This window comes from Ictalurus furcatus, chromosome 7, assembly GCF_023375685.1.
Source record: "Ictalurus furcatus strain D&B chromosome 7, Billie_1.0, whole genome shotgun sequence".
Taxonomy (NCBI): domain Eukaryota; kingdom Metazoa; phylum Chordata; class Actinopteri; order Siluriformes; family Ictaluridae; genus Ictalurus; species Ictalurus furcatus.
Window position 1 is genome coordinate 14,466,611 of NC_071261.1, and position 22,562 is coordinate 14,489,172.

At 38.1% G+C, this 22,562-nt stretch overlaps 1 protein-coding gene across 4 annotated transcripts in view; it reads left to right on the forward strand.

Moving 5' to 3' along the window:
- Nucleotides 1-22,562, forward strand: part of ank2b (ankyrin 2b, neuronal) — a 167,221-nt gene that overhangs the window by 134,753 nt on the left and 9,906 nt on the right. For 3 of the 4 annotated variants that reach the window (XM_053628777.1, XM_053628776.1, XM_053628779.1), the window contains 10 exons: nucleotides 167-292; nucleotides 439-561; nucleotides 1,314-1,346; nucleotides 2,171-2,192; nucleotides 5,813-10,765; nucleotides 11,892-11,969; nucleotides 12,312-12,443; nucleotides 12,809-12,955; nucleotides 14,390-14,576; nucleotides 14,663-14,741. In XM_053628777.1, the coding sequence (XP_053484752.1) occupies nucleotides 167-292; nucleotides 439-561; nucleotides 1,314-1,346; nucleotides 2,171-2,192; nucleotides 5,813-10,765; nucleotides 11,892-11,969; nucleotides 12,312-12,443; nucleotides 12,809-12,955; nucleotides 14,390-14,576; nucleotides 14,663-14,741 (5,880 nt within the window). The remainder of the gene's footprint in view (nucleotides 1-166; nucleotides 293-438; nucleotides 562-1,313; nucleotides 1,347-2,170; nucleotides 2,193-5,812; nucleotides 10,766-11,891; nucleotides 11,970-12,311; nucleotides 12,444-12,808; nucleotides 12,956-14,389; nucleotides 14,577-14,662; nucleotides 14,742-22,562) is intronic. The other variant, XM_053628778.1, reaches the window with a different exon arrangement.

The window sequence follows — 22,562 nt, forward strand, 5'->3', positions numbered from 1 at the left end:
TGTCTATTCTACTCAAATAACAACTAATATTTGTCAAAACCTATAATTTTATGTCTTAGTAACAAACATTTTAAATTGTCTTCATTTCTGAAAACTGAAATGTTTAGGTAAGCTATAAAAGCCTGTATAATAAGGGCTTTATAATCCTTGTGATGTTCCACTGAAGGTATTAGAAGGAAAACCCATCTATGCAGACTGCTTTGGAAATCTAGTCCCCCTCACCAAGAGTGGCCAACATCATATCTTCAGCTTTTTTGCCTTCAAAGAAAACCGACTTGCCCTATTTATAAAGGTAAGCTCCCTAACAGAAGCATGCTGTATGCATTTCTTTTGAAAACATTTACAGTACTTCCTTGTAGGAGCAAATTAAGAGGTATTTTGTTACGGGTAACACCTTCCTTGCTAAAATGTTTTGGTTATTTGTTGGAAATCTTCCAGATACGAGATAACACTCAGGAACCTTGTGGTCGATTGTCCTTCATGAAAGAACCAAGATCATATAGGAGTTTGGCCCACAATGCTATATGCAACCTAAATATTACTCTACCAACTTATGCTAAGGTAATATATCACATTTATAATGAATGGTCATGGTGATAGTGTATAAAAACCAAAAACACACCTGTGACCCCAACAAGTCTCTTCTGGCTTCTGTGTTTTTATTACATGTGATGAGTGCATGAATTCTTATAATATTTATGCTTGTACTTCACTATTTCTATTAAATGAACTATTGATTTCACAGGTTAATATTTTGTAATACTTACTGCTCACTGTTACATTACACTAAGTTTCAGTTTAGTATAACTGTAATTAACACAATGGCAATTTTAAAACATAATATTACGGAGACTTTAAAAGATATTACACAGTTTTAACGTCATGCTCAGTTATTGTCCACAAGCATATATATTGTTTCACTTGCAGTAATGCAGTAATGTTAGTGTTAGGATTCTGATTAGATTAGAGATTTAGGATTTGGTTAAAATTATGTTAATTATATTTATATAATGTATGTTTTGGTTATGATTAATTGAATAACTATTTGCAAATAATGAGGCATTTTACAAATAATCACTAATCAGTAATGGTAACAAAAAACAGTATCAGTATGAGCATTTTAGGCTGTATATGTCCTCCACACATACCCCCTCTCAAACTATGCCTCACAGGCTGGCTCAAGTGTTCTATTGCTATGGTAACTGCTCTGCGTGCTCTTTCTTTTTCCTTCTCTCTATCCTGTCCCCTATTTCCCTTTCAATCTGTATCTCTCTATCTACTCCTTCTCTTTTACTGCTTTTTGCTCCTCAAAGGAATCAGATTCAGATCAAGAGCCTGATGAGGAGGTAACTGTGGAGATATTTTCCTATATTCTCTTAACATCCACACTTTTGGATGTTCTGTTTCCTCTGTAGTTTAAAAGATTTAACAATATTTTCCTTTTTTTTTAATTTATTTATCTATTTATCTATTCATTTATTTTTTACAATTATTATTATTTTTAATTACTTCACTTATATTATACTGCATATATTCAATTAATTGTCATGGTCAGGTCAAAAATGCATAGCCCTCAGGAATAATTGCAATGTTATACTGTGTAGTTATTATATAGTTTAAATCTATAATTGTAGGATCCGCCACTGTAATTACTAAATAATACATTTTGACTCAAGTTTGGATTGTTAAAAAATGTATTACATATTCACAAATCATCAAATGATTATATTCTTCTAAAATGGAGCATATATAGATCACTTGATCTTCAGTGACTGAGCTTTAAATCAAAGCAGCATATGTAATTTAAATTGACATTTTGCTCATTTATATGAAGCTTTTATTTAAAGCGAGTTACAGTTGAGACAGGATACAACTGAGCAATTTAGGGATTACAGGCCTAGCGCAAGCGCTCAACAGTGGCAGCTTGGTGATGCTGGGATTTCTGATTAGTAGCCTGAGGCCTTAACCACTGAACTACCATTATATACTGTATGAAATGTATTTGTGTTGACATATATATATATATAGAATTAATCTTTTACTTAAAAAATGTGTTGATCTCCCTATTCTTAAACCAACCCTAATAGAATCATGGCTGCTTCTGTTTTCATTTATTGATGTTTCTATCCAGTCAACTAATCGCAATTGTTTTACTTGCTTATCTTTGCAGACTAGCCGAATACTTGGAAGATGTAAGACATTTCTCTTTTCTAGTTCTGTCGTTCAATCTTTTAACCAACTCATATACATATTAACTATTAAAGAATGGTAATGAGGTGCTGCCCACATCCCATTTAACCCACCTCCAGCTTGTTACAATTTAAGTAAGACAGTATAATCTTTTAAGCTTTTGTTCATTTTCCATTATGTTCCCCCCAAGGATGTGGGAAGTAGGGGTGCTCAGGTTGCTGCAGCACACCCATCTTCAGGATTCCTTTAACTGCAAATGCCAAAATAACAATAATCTATAGATAAACAAGTAAAGAAAAAGGCTAAATAAACTTTATAATTGAGTATTTGAGGACTTTTTGAGTTTGTCTGTTGGAGATAATATTCCTCTTATAACCAAGAGATTTGACATTGATTACAATTTTTAATTTATTAATGAACGAAAAATTTTTAACTGCTCAAATAGTTACATTTATATCTGTGAGACGTGAGTCTTCAGGACAGAGGAGTTTGCACTTTTTTGGTTTCTTAGTAACAAGACAAGTAACGTTTTTTTTCTAGTTCATTTCAAGAGAGAGAGAGAGAGAAAACATAGGCTGGTGAGGGAATAACTGTATATAGCTGCTATATTGTAAGTGATAGCAGGAACTCTTGTGTCAGGAAATTTACAAAGTGTTGACACCCAAACTTCTTCCATAAATGCTCAATAAATGTCTCCTAATGGGAAGTTTCACCATATCAATGAGTATATGCCATTTAGGCTTAGATTATCTGGAGCTTCTGTCATACAAGTCCCTGTGAATGAGCTGTTATAGGAACGCTAATGTACTAGAAAGAGTGCATTAATGTATACTTATCTTTTATATTACACTTACGCAAATTTTCAGATCTGTGCTGTTTAAAAATAATCAACAAAAGAAAATTAATCAACACTTCCTGATTTGAGAATTCAACCGCTCTGTGGTGTATAATATTAGATTACATTAGGATGTGACTTCATAGTGCACAACATGTGTATGCTGCTTAAAATTCCATCACCCTAAATGTAAAATGTCTTCCCACATCTCTTGTTCCCTCAATTCTTGGGCATTACAGAGAGCAGGTTTTAAAAAAAGATACTGTCCCTGTATGAACATGCAACATGAAATTCAATTCATAATGTGATATTTGTGTCATTAAATAGCTTTCCACCCACCATCAAATTTTTTATAACAAACTGCAAAGCAAAGTAGTTCCCTCTTTCCCTGTGTTTAGTATCCCTGTGCAATCATAAACACATGTTTATTTAGCAAGTCACTTAAGTCATCTGCATTGTTCACCTCAGAGGTCATTTTAAAACAATTGATTAAAGACAGATTTACTAAATCAAAACTCCAGTGGGTCAAAAGTTTACATATACCAAGTTGACTGTCTCTTTAAACAGGGGAAGATTCCTGAAATTTACATAACTGTTTTTAGAAGCTTTTGACTGGCCAATTGTCACAATTAGGAGTTATTTGGGAGTTCATCTGTTCATCCCAATTCAAGTAATTGGGAGTTCATCTATTAAGAGCCAGTGCCTTTCTGTCCTTGATAACATAGGAACATCCAAGCAACTCAGCCAAGACCTCAGAAAAAAACTGTGGACTGCCACAAGTCTGGTTCCTCCTTAGGAGCAATTTCCAAACAAAATTGCATATAAATATAAATAATATTGGGACCACAAAGACACTGCGTTGGTCAGGAAGGAGGAACAAACTATCTCTCAGGGATTAATGAATTTTAGTCCAAAAGCTTCAACTGAACACCAAGACAACAACAAAAGAACTAGTTAAGGAGTTGTGGGCATCAGATACCCAACTATGTACATCCACTATTAAAAGAGTCGTACATTGCCATGACCTGAACGGCTATCATGCAATGAAGAAGCCCCTACTCCAAGACCAGCATAAAACAAGCCAGACTGAAGTTTGTAGGTGATCAACAGGACGAAGGCCTAGTATTTTGAAGGAGTTTTATTTGATCAGATGAAACAAAAATGTAACTGTTTGGACATAATGATCAGCTCTATGAATTATGGAAAAAGGGTGAGGCTTTTAATCCTTAGAATACCATGCAAGATGTGAAACATGAGAGTGGCAGCATCATGTTTTGGGGTGTTTTGCTCAAAAAGGTACTGGCACTCTTCAGAAAATAGATGGCATTATGAGGAAGGAGGATTATCTAGAAATACTGATCCAAAGCAAACCTCCATCTGAGCTAGCATGACTGGGACTGAACAGAAAAATTTTGACTAGGAGGCCCACAAACCTGACTGAGTTACATCAATTCTGTCAGGATTAATGGGTAAAAATTACAGCAAAGTATTGTGAGACGGTTGTGAAAAGCTGCCCTCTGAAAATCTCACTGAAACTTGACCCATTAGTCATTTTAAGCTAAAATATATCTCTCTTAGCTATTATTTTGAAATGACCTCTTATGGATATAAAGTAAACTCACAGACAGGAAATGCATGATAACATGGAATGTATGGAGTTGTGAAAAATTGAGTTTGAATGGCTTTAGTCAAGGTGCATGTAAACTTTTGGCCTCAACTATATCTATCTCACAAAAAATCTCATTATTATGTAATTAATTATTTTAGAAAGTAAATGTGCTGGCATGATCTTGAATTAATATGGAAGTAATATACAGCGATTTTCATAGATTGATGCATGATTAAGGCATGTGATCTCTTTAATTAAATATATTACTTACTATATTTTGTGTAGTAAGTATCACAAAAATACATTACCACACTATGTAATGTAATGAAGTGTTTAATTGGTTATATGGGCTGGAATCAGTACTTACTAGATACTGACCTATTAGAAATTAATAAGCTTTGCATGGAAATAACTTGACTTGCATTAAGCGTGTGTGAATGTTGGTTGGAATGGGTGCAAACAGTGTGATCATCTTTAAGTTTGACAGCTTGCTGAACATTACCTTCTGCATTGCATGTTCTAGCTATATCTATTGATATTTATTTATTATTATTTTTATTAAGTTTTAATTTAAGCTTGATTAATTCCCAGACAAAAGAAGCAATTGGTAATTTATTCCATCACTTTATTCCTGCAAAATAAACACTAGTTTTATATCACTGGCTTTCTTTTGGAAACTAAAACAAAGTTTTTGAATACATTGTTTATTTCTCTCATTCACCTTAATTAATTTTTGTAATAAACCTGAGTTTATTTGTGAGTTTTCTTGTGCAAATCTTTATCTGTGTTGGTCCTCCCATGTATGAGAACCTATATTTGTTTTTATTTATTTTTTTATTATTATTTATTTAAATTGGTATTTTAGTTTATTTATTTTTTCATTGTCTTGAATGTGTGAATGTGCTTTTGTGCAGACTTCAGATAAGCAAGTTATTTCCTGCTTATTCCCCTAAGGTCTATAAGATTTGGCTATAATTTGCTTTGCAGTTGTTATTCATCCCTGTAAGTCTGTTGTCTGTCCTTCTAGTCTTTACTTCACTCTTACAACATTCAATCCTGTTCTGTTCCTTGAAAATTTTGTGCCAATCCAAACCTGATCTCTTTTTCAAATCTTTGTTCCCTTTAATTTAAATTTTTTGTTTAATTTGCTCCTTAAATGTCCTCCTTGTAAATGGAAGATGATGAAGATACTGAAAATTCTACAGAGACATCCATCCTGAAAACTCACTTGATTCGAGATTCTCCTGCCCTTGCAAGCCCAGATTTACTCTCTGAGGTGTCAGAGATGAAACAAGACCTGATCAAAATGACTGCCATTCTGACCACTGATTCCTCTGAGAAGTCAAACTCTATGCATGGGGGTAGTCTAGAGAAGGGGGTGGAGGAGATGTCAGGGGAGCCTTTTGAAATAATGGAAAAGGTAAAAGAGGATTTGGAGAAAGTTAATGAAATTCTAAGGAGTGGGACATATGAAGATAAGGTTGTTGAAAAGTCAGCAGAAGCAGGAAGTTGTGCATATAGAAAGGATGAGGAGTGGGTTCTTCTTTCAGACTGTGAAATTGAAGAGGCCAAAATGATGGCAGCTTTTGAGACCCAAGAGGCGTTTCTTAAGGATATTCGAGGTACCCGAGGGTCACAAACACAAAAGGGTATAGATGGAGACCATAAAGAGTACTTTCTGGATGCACCCGTGACATCTGGAGCTGCAGTGCAGGGGAGTGTGGTACAGGAAAAGTTCACTGAAGTTGTTTTGCGCAAAGGTGGAAAAAAATTTGTACCAACTGTGATCAAAGATACTAAAATACATGTGGCTGAAGTGAAAAAGCCCATCCGAAGAAAAGGACCTCATGGACAGAGTGATGAATACAATGTACACACTTCAAAAACAGGTTCTGTTAGTGAGAGAACAGAAAAAGCACATAGAGATGATGGCCTCTTACATGCTCCCTCAAATAAAAAAATGTCACCTGTATCTCCAGTAGTTGAAGAAACACCCATTGGCTCAATTAAAGACAAAGTTAAAGCTCTTCAAAAGAAGGTGGAGGAGGAACAAAGAGGCCGCAAGCAGACTGGCATCAAATCCTCTCCTGGTTCTTCAGAGAAAAAATCATCTCCTGTTATACAAAAAACAGCAACCAATAAAAAGACACAAGCACCCATAAAATCACCAAAAAATGAGTCAGAGAGACTAGAAGAGACCATGTCAGTAAGAGAACTCATGAGGGCTTTTCAGACAGGACAAGACCCTTCGAAGGGAAAGTCTGGACTTTTTGAACATAAAGCAAGTTCTGGACCAAAGCATACAAAAACGGTTAAAATAAAGGAGACTCTGTCCACACAGTCCCAGTCTCAAGCATCATCACTTGGACAAGAAGTGTCACTTGAAACTATAAAATGTTTTGACCCAAAGAAAATAAACGAACTTCAGATTAGCACAGAGATACAACATTCTCAAGACTTAAGTTCCAATGTAAGAGCAGAACCAGACAGTGTTCAGTGTCAAGAACTTCAAATGGCAAAAGCGCAAGATGAGATTTCTTCTGCCTTACAATCAGCAGACCCTACAGTCCAAAGAAATTTGGCTACTGCAGTAACCCAAGATTTGTCTAAGGACACTAAATTATCTCAAATTTATAGTGGCCCAGATGCACTTGATTACAACTCTGACATTCACAAAATAGAAGAGCTAGCTGTTTCCCCTTGTACCAGCGTAGGTGAAGGCGAAGTCCACATAAGCTCAGAGGACAGTGACAAACATGAAGGCATGGCAGAAACTCTGGATACAAGTCCTGAAAGCCTTTCATCATCACCCAGACAGCCAGATCAATATGTAGATGGAAAGCTCTCTAAAGTAGAAACAGTTACAGCCAAAGATGAGACAAGTACACTATCTAACTCCTCTTCCACTGGTGCAAAGACAGCTGATGATCAGGCATCTACAGCAACTCTTGGATACTTGTCTGTGAAAAATGCGGTGGATTATCCTTCAAAAAGTGAGTCTGTGTCTGCTTCTCAGGGCAAAACTGTTAAATTTGTTGATGAAAAATTCTCTGTGGATGAGGACATTCTTTTGATATCATATAAACCACCAAAATCTCGAAAACTAATGAAAAGAGGTTCTGAAACAATAGACAGTTTTTTGAGTGATGAAGAACCATCAGATGGTCAACAACTGTCAACCTCAGCTGACTACCTGGCTACAAGGGCTGATATACAGGGTTATAATGGTTTAGTACTGCCTCTTAGACATCTGGATTCAGAAACCATTAGTCCAGTAGCTGATGATTCTATAACCATTAGTCATAAGGACTCATTAGAAGGTAGTCCCCTTATGGAAGACAACTCCTCCCATAAATCCCCAGACTCAATTGAACCTAGTCCAACTAAAGACTCCCCATGCTGTGACTCTCTAGAAAACAGCCCTGTAGAACAAAAAAACATCATGGCCTTGCCTCCTACAGTAGAGCAACCCAGTGTGACTGCAGGGCACCCGACATCCTCCAAAGCTCCTGAGTTACCCCCAGAAAATTTGCATAGACTCCCCAGAGACCAGGAGGGTAGTGCCGACGATGACAGTTGCGAGCAGACATCTCAGCTGACGAGTTCGGGTAAGAGTCCATTTTCCCCTGACACGCCAAGTTCTGAAGAGGTAAGTTATGAGCTCCATTCCAAAACCCCAGACCCTATGGTCCTGTCCATGTTCCTAATTCCATCTGTCATACCTGAGGATGCAGAGGGAAATGTGTTGGAGTGTATCATGACCCAGAGGAAATTCACCCCTGAGGAAGAGATGTTTAAAATGGCTGCCAAAATAAAAACATTTGATGAGATGGAGCAAGATGAAAAAGACAGAAAGGGCAATAGTAAAGATATCTTCTCTCAGACCATGAATGAGTCTGAAAGAGGACATGAAAGCTTCATATTAATTGGGCCTGAATCCAAAGTTGAAACAGCCTCAGTGGATGGCCTTGGGCCTACTGAGACAAAACAAGGGTCAGAGGTAGCACAATCTATTGAACCTACTATTAAAGTACAACCTCCCTCTCCTTTTCCAGCAGGTGTGCATGAGATCCCTCAAACATCTGAGGACATGGCCCACACTGCAGCATCAACAGATGAATCAGCAATGGAGGGACCTCAGTCTGTCTCAGAAAAGCATGCAAAAGCCCATCAGATCCCTCTACAAAAAGAAATGCAGTCGCTTAGTATGAAAGAGTTACAACAGACCAACAGTCAATTGTTAAGCAATGAAGGGAAGGTCAAAATACCTTCTGAACTAAATAAGGAAATCCAGAGAAAGTCAAGGGAAAGCAAATATGATGATATGGGTGGAAAGCAGAAAGATACATCAGACTACCAGGGAGTTTATAGCAAATCACATAGTCAGGTAGAATGTAATGTAACAGATGATGTTAAAGGTGATCACATAAGGCCTGCAGGGGTATCTGATCTAGGTTCAAACAGGGAAAGTTTAAGGGCTGAAAGTGATTCTTTGCCTAGTATTAGTGGGCAGGCTAGGGAAACATTTAAACCAGAAATATGCATATATGATGACACTGGAGAAGATGATTTAGAGGAAGAACTTCCTAAAACAAAGTCTAGAGGGGTAACTGCAAAAACCCTGGCAGACAACTGGAATACCATGCGGGAAGATGATGATGCCTTTGCAGCAAGAGTCAAAGAAGAGGAGCAAAAGATTTTGGGTCTGGCAGTAGATCGACAGTCCCAAGGTGCAACTCCAGACACCACACCAGGAAGGACGCCCACTGAGGAAGGCACGCCGACAAGTGAACAAAACCCTTTCCTTTTTCAAGAGGGTAAACTATTTGAAATGACTAGAAGTGGAGCAATAGACATGACCAAAAGGGGATATGAGGAGGAAGGCTTTGCTTATTTTCAAATAGGAGAGCAACCAATTGAAGAGGCACTTATAGAGGATATTATGGAAGAATCTGATGCAGACTTTACTAGAGCAGAAAGAGAGGTTGCCATAAACCTCACTGTGCAGATTAAACCAGAAGACACTGTGGAATATTCAAAAGAGGCTACAGGCATATCCATTCACTCCACACCTGAGGATGATCAATCAGGAATAGCTTCTAAGTCAGATGCCTCACAGTCTACAATTCCCATTAAATTGGCTGTTTCTGCTTCACCCAATACAAGTAAAAAACACATTGAAAAAGAAGCTGTAGAAATAAAAACAGATAAGTTAGCTGAAAATATTTCTTCAGAGACTGATCTTGGTTCTTCAGACACTATCATAACTGATGTCCAGACAGCGGTGTCAACAGTAACCAGATCAGTTTATTCCCAGCAGGACCAAGAGTCCTCAGATTCCTCCCCAGAGGATGAGCACTCAGTGATAGAACTACCCAAAGCACCTGAAAAAACATCTCAAACATCCAAAATGATATCAAAGTCAAAAGCAAAGCCTGACTGTAAAGGTAATACTTCATCTACTCAGAAAAAGTCCTCCTTCTCTACAGAGGAGGAGAAGCAAAAATCAAGAATACCTATAAAAGCTCTTTCCCACAAATCAGCTACAGAACATGATTTATCTGTGAAATCTCCTAAGGAGAAAAAGTCTAAATTGCCTGTAAAACCTGAAACAAAGAGAAAATCTGAGACAGACACAGGTCCCTCTGTAAGCTCCAGAGTGACAAGGTCTATCAAAGCCAAGAGCTACTGTGAAAGTGATTCTACAAAGAAACCAACAAAAAAGGACCAGGGTCATCCAGCAGGTACTGAGTTGCCCAACAAATATAAGACATTACCATCGAAGCTACCTGTCAGGGGAAAGCCTGGTCAAGCAACTCATACTACTACAACTGGCAAAAAAGATCAGCAATCAGAGAAGCGCAAGAAGTCTATTGATTTTTTTGAGGAGATTAGTGATGAGGCAGCTAAGCTAGTGGAAAGGTTGGCCCAAGCAGAAAAAGAGACAGAGGAGGAAGCTGCCATGTCGGATGATGAAAGCAGCACCATAGATGTCTCAGTAATAGAATGTGAGCCTTTCCCTGACATGCCTCTTCCTGAGGACCCATTGGTCATTAGGCCTCGATGGGACGACCCTGTTGAGACGCAGATGGAAAGAATCCCTGCTGATAAAGCTCAAGTCCAAAGTCAAGGTATCCCCATCATAAGGGGCCCATTCTCTCTCTCTCATCTGCCTCAGCACGTTAGCAATGAAGGTGCTGCCTCTCTGTCTTGTAGCTAAAGCTTCAACTCTTTCTGGTGCTTTTGTGACGTTTGAATTGTGTTTGTGTCTGTCTCCTTTCCTTGTATGTTAGCGTAATGTCAAGAATGATTTTATTAATTGTTTTTATAAATGATATTTTTTTATTAAAGAGTTCATCTTCAGAGCATGCTGAAATGGCTGCTGCCGTACATTATGCATACACATAGAATTATGTTTGCCCTCCTACATAATTCCTTAAGTTTACTGCCAAATAACAATATTTTCCATGAAATTTCCTGCAGTGCACTATAGTTTATAGTATACACCAGAACAAAATAGATAAAAACCTTCACAGAATTATCAGAGAATGTGTCTGACATTAAAATGTACACTGGAAATCCTACCTAATCACAGCTAATCTAGCTAATCACAATAACTCTGATATTTAAATGTTTGGTAATTTTTCATTAGAATTCAAACATAATTCAAACACATTTAAAAACAAATAGTAAAAGTAGTTTAAATGCAAGAGAAAGCCAGTGATAATATGCAGATGGGTGACAAATTAAAGGAAAAAACTGGTAGCTATTATTCTGTGGGAGATATTTTGTTAGCATGGTTTGTGACCTTAGACTGAAGAGTGGGATGGGATGGGATGGGATCTTGGCAATGCCTATGGGCACGGGGAATCACTGAATGTTTTTTTAAAAAATTATGTAAGTCGGCAGACCTCAACCTGGTTGAACATCTATGGGAGATTTTGGACCAATGTGTTAGACAGCGCTTTACACCATCATCATCAAAACAGCAACTAAGCAATTATCTTTTGGACAAGTGCTTCTCCATCTCTCCATTACAGTTCCAGACACTTGTGTGAAGTCACATCAAAGCAAATAGTTTTTTTCCCTTTTCATTTGTCACCTACCTGTATTTAATTTACATTTTGTGTACATTAGTGGTGAATATGATTTTTTCCTGACTGCTTCTATTCAAAATTATAGGGACCATGTTTTCTTAGTTGTTTAGTATGTGTTTTGGTGATGGCATCTTATGTATCTTGACCATGGCATTTGCAGCGGATCCACAGGATGAGCTTGACAGGAAGGAAGGACGATTGGCTGTAATGGCTGATCATCTTGGTTTCAGCTGGACAGGTAAAAGCAGCATTAGTATTTGAATATCACAGGAACATTGACAGAAAAATTCATGGTACAAAGATCTATACACCACCCATATCCCCTGTACCTCTAGCAAGTATTTTAAATCACACATTATATGTGTGATCAGATGGGTTTACTATTTACTACTTGCTTTCAGTAAGTTGACAGATGATATAAATATTAGGATGGCTTTGTATTCATAAATACTGTATGTACAATTTAAATAGAACTCATCAGTAAGTAACATTAGCTCTTACTCCCTTTAAAATGCAAACAATATTATTTGCAGTACATCTTTTCTTTTAAACATTGCTGTGTTTACTATTGTTCATCTAGAGCTGGCTTGTGAACTTGAATTTGATGAAGAGCAGGTCAATCAGATAAGAGTAGAGAATCCAAACTCATTACAAGACCAAAGTCATGCACTCATAAGACTATGGACAAAAAGAGAGGGGACAAATGCTACAGGTAGGATTGTTAATCACTTTCTAAAAGGGAATATCAGTGTCACTTTGGTACAATTATTACAAGTATTGTATTGAAGACTCATTTAAACAATTAGCTCACTGGTTCTACTTTTTTATTTACCACAAAAGGAAACCAAGACATTGTTTTATTGTACTGTATGCCAATAAAAATGTCCACAGAAATCTGTCTTGACATGTAAGTGGTCAACCCAAGATAATATGTCCTAAAAAGTGGATAATATTGTTATTAGACATTACGGAAGACATAGATATTGTTAATTAGCTTAAATCTCAAACTTGAACGGTAAAAAGGATCATAAACAAAATGCATATTTAATGTTTTGAATCTTTTCAAATTCTCCACAGAAAGCACTTTGATCTCAAAGCTCACAAAGATTAACCGTATGGACATTGTACATCTCATCAAAGCAAAGATCGTACAGTCCACTCAGGACCACTCATCACATACCTATGCAGAAATTGAGCAGTCTATATCACAGGACCACAGTGAAGGTAACCATAACATTCATTTGAGAAATATGAAAATAATACAGTCCCCTCCAAAACTATTGGAACAGCAAGTCAAATTAAATTCTTTGTGCTATACACCAAAGACACGGATTTGAGATATATATATATATATATATATATATATATATATATATATATATATATATATAAATTAGATATAGGATAAGAGTTTAGGATTTCAGCTTTTATTTACTTGTATTTACCTCTAGATGGGTTATGGTCTGGTGATTGACTTGGCCAGTCTAAAACCTTTCGCTTTTCCCCCTTGATAAAGTCATTTGTTGCGTTGGCAGTGTGTTTTGGATCATTGTCTTGCTGCATGATAAAGTTCCTGCAGATTAATTTGGATGTACGTCTCTGTATATTGGCAATACAGTAAACTTCTGAATTTATTTTGCTGCTTCCATCATGAGTTACATAACCAATAAAGATTAGTGAGCCTGCTCCAGAAGTACCCATGCAAGTCCAAGCCATGACACTACCTCCACCATGTTTCACAGATGAGCTTGTATGTTTTAGATCATGAGCAGATCCTTTCTTTCTCCAGACTTTGGCCTTTCTATTACTTTGGTAGATTTTCTCTTAGTGTCAGAACTCTTATGGCTCATCTCTGTATTTCTTTGCAACTTCCAATCTGGCTTTCTGATTCTTACTGCTGATAAGTGGTTTGCATCTTGTTGTTTTTCCTCTATATTTCTGCTCTTGAAGTCTTCTGGATTGTGATACTTTCACCACTGGCCAATGGAGGTTGTTGGTGATGTCACTGAATGTTGTTTTTGGGTTTCTGTAATCAGCTGTTGTTGTTTTCCTTGGCTGACCCATTCGGTGTCTGTTGCTCAGTTCACCAGTGGTTTCTATATTTTATAGGACATTTCAAATTATTGTGTTGGCTATGTCCAATGTTTGTGCAATGCCTCTGATTGATTTTCCCTATATTTTTCTTTATTTGAACAACAAATGCAGTCTTTACAGGTGAAACTGAAGGCTAAATCCAAGCGTAGATGTTTAGAGCTATTTATTGTTTAAACAATCAATATAACAGGACACACCTGGGTAACAAGAAACACCTATCAGTCATATGTTCCAATATTTTTAATCACCTACAAATTGGGTGGTCTTATACAAAAAAAACAACAACATATAAATACCAGGAAATCAAAGTTTAAATTTTAAACACTCTTCTCATTTTCATCTTTTGATCGTGAACCCAAAATGTCTTCAGACTACAGCAAAAACTAATTAATTGGCCTTGTAGTTCCAACAGTTTCAGTGGAAATTGTACATATAGTTTAAAAGAAGAGAAGATTGGGCAAATGTAATCATTGTAACCCAAAGTTAAGATGAGGAACTATTGCTCAATTTGTAGTTCACAGTGTCTTTCCTTTAGTATTATATCAACTGTTATATCCCCTCCAGGTTTCACAGCTCTTCACGAGGACATTGACAGCCCTAAGCCAGTCCGCCACACAGAGCTCACTTCAAGAAGGCCAAAGTCTGGGCATCAACCTCCATTAGTGTCTGTCGAGGATCTCTCTTCTAGTGCATCTTCACTCAGTGATACCCAGAAAGAGAAGTTGCAGTTGCACATAGATAAAGCTGAAGAGTGAGTCTTTTGAAAAACTCACGCAGTCATTCATCAACCCAATAGCTTTAAAAATACTTTATTTTTAAAATCATATTTATTTGCAGAGTGGCTGCAGCAGGCTCAACACTGTCTGGTTTTGAGATGATTGGTCTAAGACAGCAGTTCCCTGGCACTGTCAAAAAAGTAAGTCCTTTCTTTACCCTGTACAAAACTACACCATGGAGGCTCCAGTCTCAGCAATGTGGCCCATTTTACAAAGAGGAAGCTGTTTCCAAACTGCAATCAAAAATTCCATCACAGAGGTTAAATCCCATTTATGATGAGGCTCTACAAGACTTAGGAGCAGCTGGGGGTCAATCTGAGCACATCCCTATTAATACATATATTGAAGAGAGCATTACATATACTGAATTACCCAGAGACTGCAGACAGAAGCAAAAAGAAATAATAATAACAGATTTTGAAGAGACCTTGTTGGAATCTGAGCATAGTGAGGCAGATTTCAGTGAGCTATCTGTGGAGCTGACACAAGCACCGGAGGATTATGTTTCCCATTATGCATCTCCCACATCACTTCCATTCTTTCAGCCATCTGACAAAATCACACTAGCACAAGCTTCATCAATAACAAAAAATCCACATTGTGAGATGGAAATACCAATCCCAAAAGCTGAGGCAAAATCTGTGTGTGAACTGCCAAGTAACCAAAGGCCAAGTGATGAGTACATGAAACACCATGTTGAGGAGATTTCTGATAAATTCTACAGAGCCCTGTTTGGTGAAGATCATGTGATGGCAAAGACTCTTGGAAAAGATATTACCAAAGTTACAGAGAGTTTTGAATCATCTGAACATGAGGGCTTCTCTGTAAACAAAGTGGATGCAGCAGAGGCCTTAAATGTTGATCAAGTTGTTTCTGTATCCTCAGAAACAACCAACACAAATATTTCCACCAAGGAGCTGCAAAACATTAAGACAGTTTGTAGTTCACTCCCAAAACAGCTGTTGCCTTGGCATGAGGGTGAAATTGCAGCAAGTAATATTGACTCTATACTTATTAAGATGTCACTTGACTCAGCAACTGGGCAGACAAATTCTTCATCAAGTCCTATCATGGATGAGTCAGAATCTCTAAAGTTCAGTACTGAATTTGAAGTACACATACCCAAGTCAAAGCTTAGAGCAACAAATTCCCAGGATGAAACAAAATATTCTAGTGTCCTCTCTAAATCATTTTCAGACTATAGACCTTTCATGCAAGATTATTTGATGTATCCAACTGATTGTAGATCATCACCAGTTTCTGTATCTGAATATGAAGTTGACTTGGAAATATCTTTGCATGAATATAGTTCCTTATCGCCTGAATCTACAGTTTTACTACCGCCAGACTCACCAATTCCATTTGACTATAGATCAGGCTCACTAGACTCATGTATGCTGATAGATGATTTAAGAGCATGTTCACCTGAATCTGTGACATCAGGTACTGAACAGAATATACTCTCTCCTGATTCTCCCATACCTGATTTTAGACCACATTCACCTATACCACCAGTTTGTGAATACGCCGCACCAGAATTTACTATGCTTGTGGACATACATAGGATTTCTGATGACTCGGATCAGTTGTTCTCTTTTGACATGCATGAGTCAAACACTCAATTCTGTCCTCAAACATCTTTTTTAATGGTTACTGATGAAATAGATAGACCAATTTCACCAGGATCATGGACTGAATGTGGATCACTTACACCTGAATCGAATGAATCTTTTTCTGTTGGCTCCTTTACCACTGACAGGTTAGATAGAGAATTATCCACTGAGACTCCCCTGGACTCTGAGCATGGCCCTTGGACTTCTGATATCTTTTTGGATAGATCATCTGGCCCTGGATCAGCAATATCATTAAATGAGTATAGATCACTTACTTGTGATTCACCAATACTGAGTTTTACACCAGAAGTATCTGACTATTTTACACAAGTGAAGGGATCTATATCATCATCACCTCAATCTGAGATGTCAGATTTAGGATATGAATTGTCATCAGAATGGTTGTTTGAAGGTCAGCCATCATCTCCTGAATCAGCAGCATCTGTCAATGAATGGAAATGCCTTTCCCCTGATTCACCTCTACCTAGCTTTGTTCAAAATGTATATGAATTCATGCCTAAAGAATGTAGATCTGTATCACCAAAATCTGATCTTTCAGACCAAGAATGTAAGCTTATTTCAGAGGAATGTCGACATTTGTCACCTGATTCATTTTCATGTGTAAGTGAACACATACCTCTTTCACCTGATTCCACAATACCAAGCTTTTCAGTACCAGTTTGTGAATTGTATGCATCATTAGGCTATCACTCTGAATCACTTGCTTCAGATCTTTCAGACAGAGAGCACAAATTGATCTCAGCCACGGGAATATTGTTTGAGAATCGGTCATCTTCACCAGATTCAGTATCATCACTAAATGTCCCTGGACCACTTTCCCCAGATTTAATACTACCTGAATATAAAAAGAAAGGGACTGATTGTGATTTCTCACTGCATATCCATGAAATAGCTTCATTTCAGACAGAATTATCAAATGTTCTTACGTCTGAAGCTGAACCTAAGTCATTACAAAGCCATTGTTTCAAGCAGCAATCCCCTGAGATTTTGGAAACTGATAACTGCTTAAATAAATATGCTTTAGAGGGTCTGTTACTTCCTGATTCTACCAAACATTTAAGCAAACAGACTTCACAAATGGAATCGAAAAATGAGACACAAGAAAAAGGAAATGCCCAGCTACATGAAGAGGTTGAAACTACTCTGACACACAGGCTTAGCAGTCCCAAAGTTGGGAAATCAAGTATGCCATTAAAAGGAGCAGATACTCAACCCTTAACCACAGATCTATGTGACTCTGTGTCCAATGATGAACCGAAAATAATTGGGTTGCCAGAAGCTAGGTGTAGTGTAACAGGGCAAATCCAAAATCCATTTAATATTGAAACAATCTCGAGCAAGGAAAGTGAAGTTGCAGCCACTAAGAGAAAAGTTCAGAATCTTATGAGTAAAGTGCATGATCCCCAGTACAAAGGTAAAACATTCTGCCCTAACACTACTGTTTTTGAATACAGTGTGACAGTAGAAGAGAATAGACCATTATCACCTGTTTCAACTATATGCCAGTTCAGACCATTTTTTACTGAGAGTGGTTTGCCAGTTTCTGCATACAGATCATGTTCACCTGAATCAATATGTTCCAAGTCAATAGAAAATGAATCATTTGCTGGAGACCTGTTTGATGTCAAGCAAAGGTCTGAGTTACTTGACTCATTTCAATCAAAAGCTGATGCTAGACCCCTTAGCCCTGACTCCATCCCAGAGTACAGGCCTATATCAACTGAATCTAGGATCTTAGATTCAGACATTAGAGGATCTTCACCAGATTCAGTTAGCGCATGTAGACCACTGTCTCCAGATTCACCAATACCACAGTATTCAGGATTGTTCTGTGAGTTAATGCCAGTAAGAGGACATAGACCGTCCTCTCCTGAGTCTTTGGCTTCAGATAAAAATTATGATGAAGAAGATGATTATGAGTTATATGCTGTTTTTGAAACAGTTTCTAGGGCGTTGTCACCTGATTCCTTGAAATCAGCAGATGAGCATAGACCATTATCACCTGACTCGCCAATACAGCAGTTCAGACCATTTTTTCCTGAGAGTCATTTGCCCGTTTCTGGATATAGATCATGTTCACCTGAATCAGTGTGTTCCAGTTCAGTAGAACATGAATCATTTCATGGAGACTTGTTCATTGTTGAGCAAAGGCCAGAGTCACCTGACTCAGTTCAATCAGAATTTGAAGCTAGATCCCTGAGCCCTGACTCCATCCCAGAGTACAGGCCTATGTCACCTGAATCTATGATCTTGGCATCAGACATTAGAGGATCCTCACCAGATTCAGTTAGTGCATATAGACCACTATCTCCAGATTCACCAATACCACAGTATTCAGGATTGTTCTGTGAGTTAATGTCAGTAAGACGACATAGACTGTCCTCTCCTGAGTCTTTGGCTCCAGATATAGATTATGATGAAGATGATGATTATGAGTTATATGCTGTTTTTGAAACAGTTTCTAGGGCGTTGTCACCTGATTCCTTGAAATCAGCAGATGAGAATAGACCATTATCACCTGACTCGCCAATACTGCAGTTCAGACCATTTTTTCCTGAGAGTCATTTGCCCGTTTCTGGATATAGATCATGTTCACCTGAATCAGTGTGTTCCAGTTCAGTAGAACATGAATCATTTCCTGGAGACTTGTTCATTGTTGAGCAAAGGCCAGAGTCACCTGACTCAGTTCAATCAGAATTTGAAGCTAGATCCCTGAGCCCTGACTCCCTCCCAGAGTACAGGCCTATGTCACCTGAATCTATGATCTTGGCATCAGACATTAGAGGATCCTCACCAGATTCAGTTAGCGCATGTAGACTACTATCTCCAGATTCACCAATACCACAATATTCAGGATTGTTCTGTGAGTTAATGCCAGTAAGACGACATAGACCATCCTCTCCTGAGTCTTTGGCTCCAGATATAGATTATGATGAAGATGATGATTATGAGTTAAATGCTGTTTTTGAAACAGTTTCTAGGGCATCGTCACCTGATTCCTTGAAATCAGCAGATGAGAATAGACCATTATCACCTGACTCACCAATACTGCAGTTCAGACCATTTTTTCCTGAGAGTCATTTGCCAGTTTCTGGATATAGATCATGTTCACCTGAATCAATGGGTTCCAGTTCTGTAGAACATGAATCATTTCCTGGAGACTTGTTCATTGTTGAGCAAAGGCCAGAGTCACCTGACTCAGTTCAATCAGAATTTGAAGCTAGATCCCTGAGCCCTGACTCCCTCCCAGAGTACAGGCCTATGTCACCTGAATCTATGATCTTGGCATCAGACATTAGAGGATCCTCACCAGATTCAGTTAGCGCATGTAGACTACTATCTCCAGATTCACCAATACCACAATATTCAGGATTGTTCTGTGAGTTAATGCCAGTAAGACGACATAGACTGTCCTCTCCTGAGTCTTTGGCTCCAGATATAGATTATGATGAAGATGATGATTATGAGTTAAATGCTGTTTTTGAAACAGTTTCTAGGGCATCGTCACCTGATTCCTTGAAATCAGCAGATGAGAATAGACCATTATCACCTGACTCACCAATACTGCAGTTCAGACCATTTTTTCCTGAGAGTCATTTGCCAGTTTCTGGATATAGATCATGTTCACCTGAATCAATGGGTTCCAGTTCTGTAGAACATGAATCATTTCCTGGAGACTTGTTCATTGTTGAGCAAAGGCCAGAGTCACCTGACTCAGTTCAATCAGAATTTGAAGCTAGATCCCTGAGCCCTGACTCCCTCCCAGAGTACAGGCCTATGTCACCTGAATCTATGATCTTGGCATCAGACATTAGAGGATCTTCACCAGATTCAGTTAGCGCATGTAGACCACTATCTCCAGATTCACCAATACCACAGTATTCAGGATTGTTCTGTGAGTTAATGCCAGTAAGTGGACATAGACCATCCTCTCCTGAGTCTTTGGCTCCAGATATAGATTATGATGAAGATGATGAATATGAGTTAAATGCTGTTACTGAGACACTTTCTAGGGCATCATCACCTGATTCCATGAAATCAGCAGATGAGAATAGACCATTATCACCTGACTCGCCAATACTGCAGTTCAGACATTTTTTTCCTGAGAGTCATTTGCCAGTTTCTAGATATAGATCATGTTCACCTGAATCAGTGTGCTCCAGTTCAGTAGAACATGGATCATTTCCTGGAGACTTGTTTATTGTTGGGGAAAGGACAGTGTCACCTGAATCGATGATTTTGGCATCAGACATTAGAGGATCTTCACCAGATTCAGTTAGTGCATGTAGACCACTATCTCCAGATTCACCAATACCACAGTATTCAGGATTGTTCTGTGAGTTAATGCCAGTAAGACAACATAGACTGTCCTCTCCTGAGTCTTTGGCTTCAGATAAAAATTATGATGAAGATGATGATTATGAGTTAAATGCTGTTTTTGAAACAGTTTCTAGGGCATTGTCACCTGATTCCTTCAAATCAGCAGATGAGAATAGACCATTATCACCTGACTCGCCAATACTGCAGTTCAGACCATTTTTTCCTGAGAGTCATTTGCCAGTTTCTGGATATAGATCATGTTCACCTGAATCAATGGGTTCCAGTTCAGTAGAACATGAATCATTTCCTGGAGACTTGTTCATTGTTGAGCAAAGGCCAGAGTCACCTGACTCAGTTCAGTCAGAATTTGAAGCTAGACCCCTTAGCCCTGACTCCATCCCAGAGTACAGGCCTATGTCACCTGAATCTATGATCTTGGCATCAGACATTAGAGGATCCTCACCAGATTCAGTTAGTGCATGTAGACCATTGTCTCCAGATTCACCAGTACCACAGTATTCAGGATTGTTCTGTGAGTTAATGCCAGTAAGAGGACATAGACCGTATTCTCCTGAGTCTTTGGCTTCAGATAAAAATTATGATGAAGATGATGATTATGAGTTAAATGCTGTTTTTGAAACAGTTTCTAGGGCATCGTCACCTGATTCCTTGAAATCAGCAGATGAGAATAGACCATTATCACCTGACTCTCCAATACAGCAGTTCAGACCATTTTTTCCTGAGAGTCATTTGCCAGTTTCTGGATATAGATCATGTTCACCTGAATCAGTGTGTTCCAGTTCAGTAGAACATGAATCATTTCCTGGAGACTTGTTTATTGTTAGTGAAAGGCCAGAGTCACCTGACTCAGTTCAATCAGAATTTGAAGCTAGATCTCTGAGCCCTGAATCCCTCCCAGAGTACAGGCCTATGTCACCTGAATCTATGATCTTGGCATCAGACATAAGAGGATCTTCCCCAGATTCAGTTAGTGCATGTAGACCACTGTCTCCAGATTCACCAATACCACAGTACTCAACAGTGTTGGTTGATTTAGTGTCAGTAACAGGACATAGATCATCCTCTCCTGAATCTCTGGCTTCAGATGAAGATTATGAGTTTAATGTTTTCAGTGCTTCACCTTCTAATTATAGACCAGATTCACCTGATTCAGTAATATCAGCAAATGAAAATAGACCACCATTAATTGACTCACCTATTCCAGAATTTCAGACATCAGTATCTTCAGAAACTATTGAATGTAAAGGTTTCGAAGGAGATATATTTACCGCTGAACAAAGAAGAGAGTCATTTGATTCATCTGGACCTACGTCATATCCTCAATTTCAAGAGACTATCAAAATGCTGCCTGAATACAAACTTGTATACAAAACGATTCCTTTGAACCTTATATCTCACATACATGACCCGCATTACAAGGGTGAAATGTTCAGTCCCAAAACAGGTGTATTTGAGTATACTGGCTGTAGAATGGAAATTGTTCAGACTAGCAAAATGGATGGGTCTAATGGCATCATTGACCAAGACACTTATAAAATACCAGCTCTTACTCATGAGCCTTCTCAAATTTCCATGCAAACCCACAAGATTCTGACTATACCTCTTTCTGAAAATCAAACAGCATTCTCAGCTTTATCCTTAACACAGTCAAGGAAATATAATAGGGAATCTTTTGAATTTCCTGAAGAAAACTCTGCTGATTCTATATCATGGTATATATCTGAGGGGTGTGAATATCTGGAAATTTCAGATGACTGCAGAGCTTCATCACCAGAGTCTATTAGATCTGTAAATGAATTTAGACCTCTCACTCCTGATTCACCCATACCTGAGCATATGCCTTTATTACCTCATACAATGCTTTTTCAGTATGAAAGTCGACCCCCTTCCCCAGAGTCTGTGTCTTCTGTAAATGAATTTCGAAGACTTTCCCCAGACTCTCCTATACCTGAATTCTTAGCCTCTTCTCCAGTTCCATATGAACAT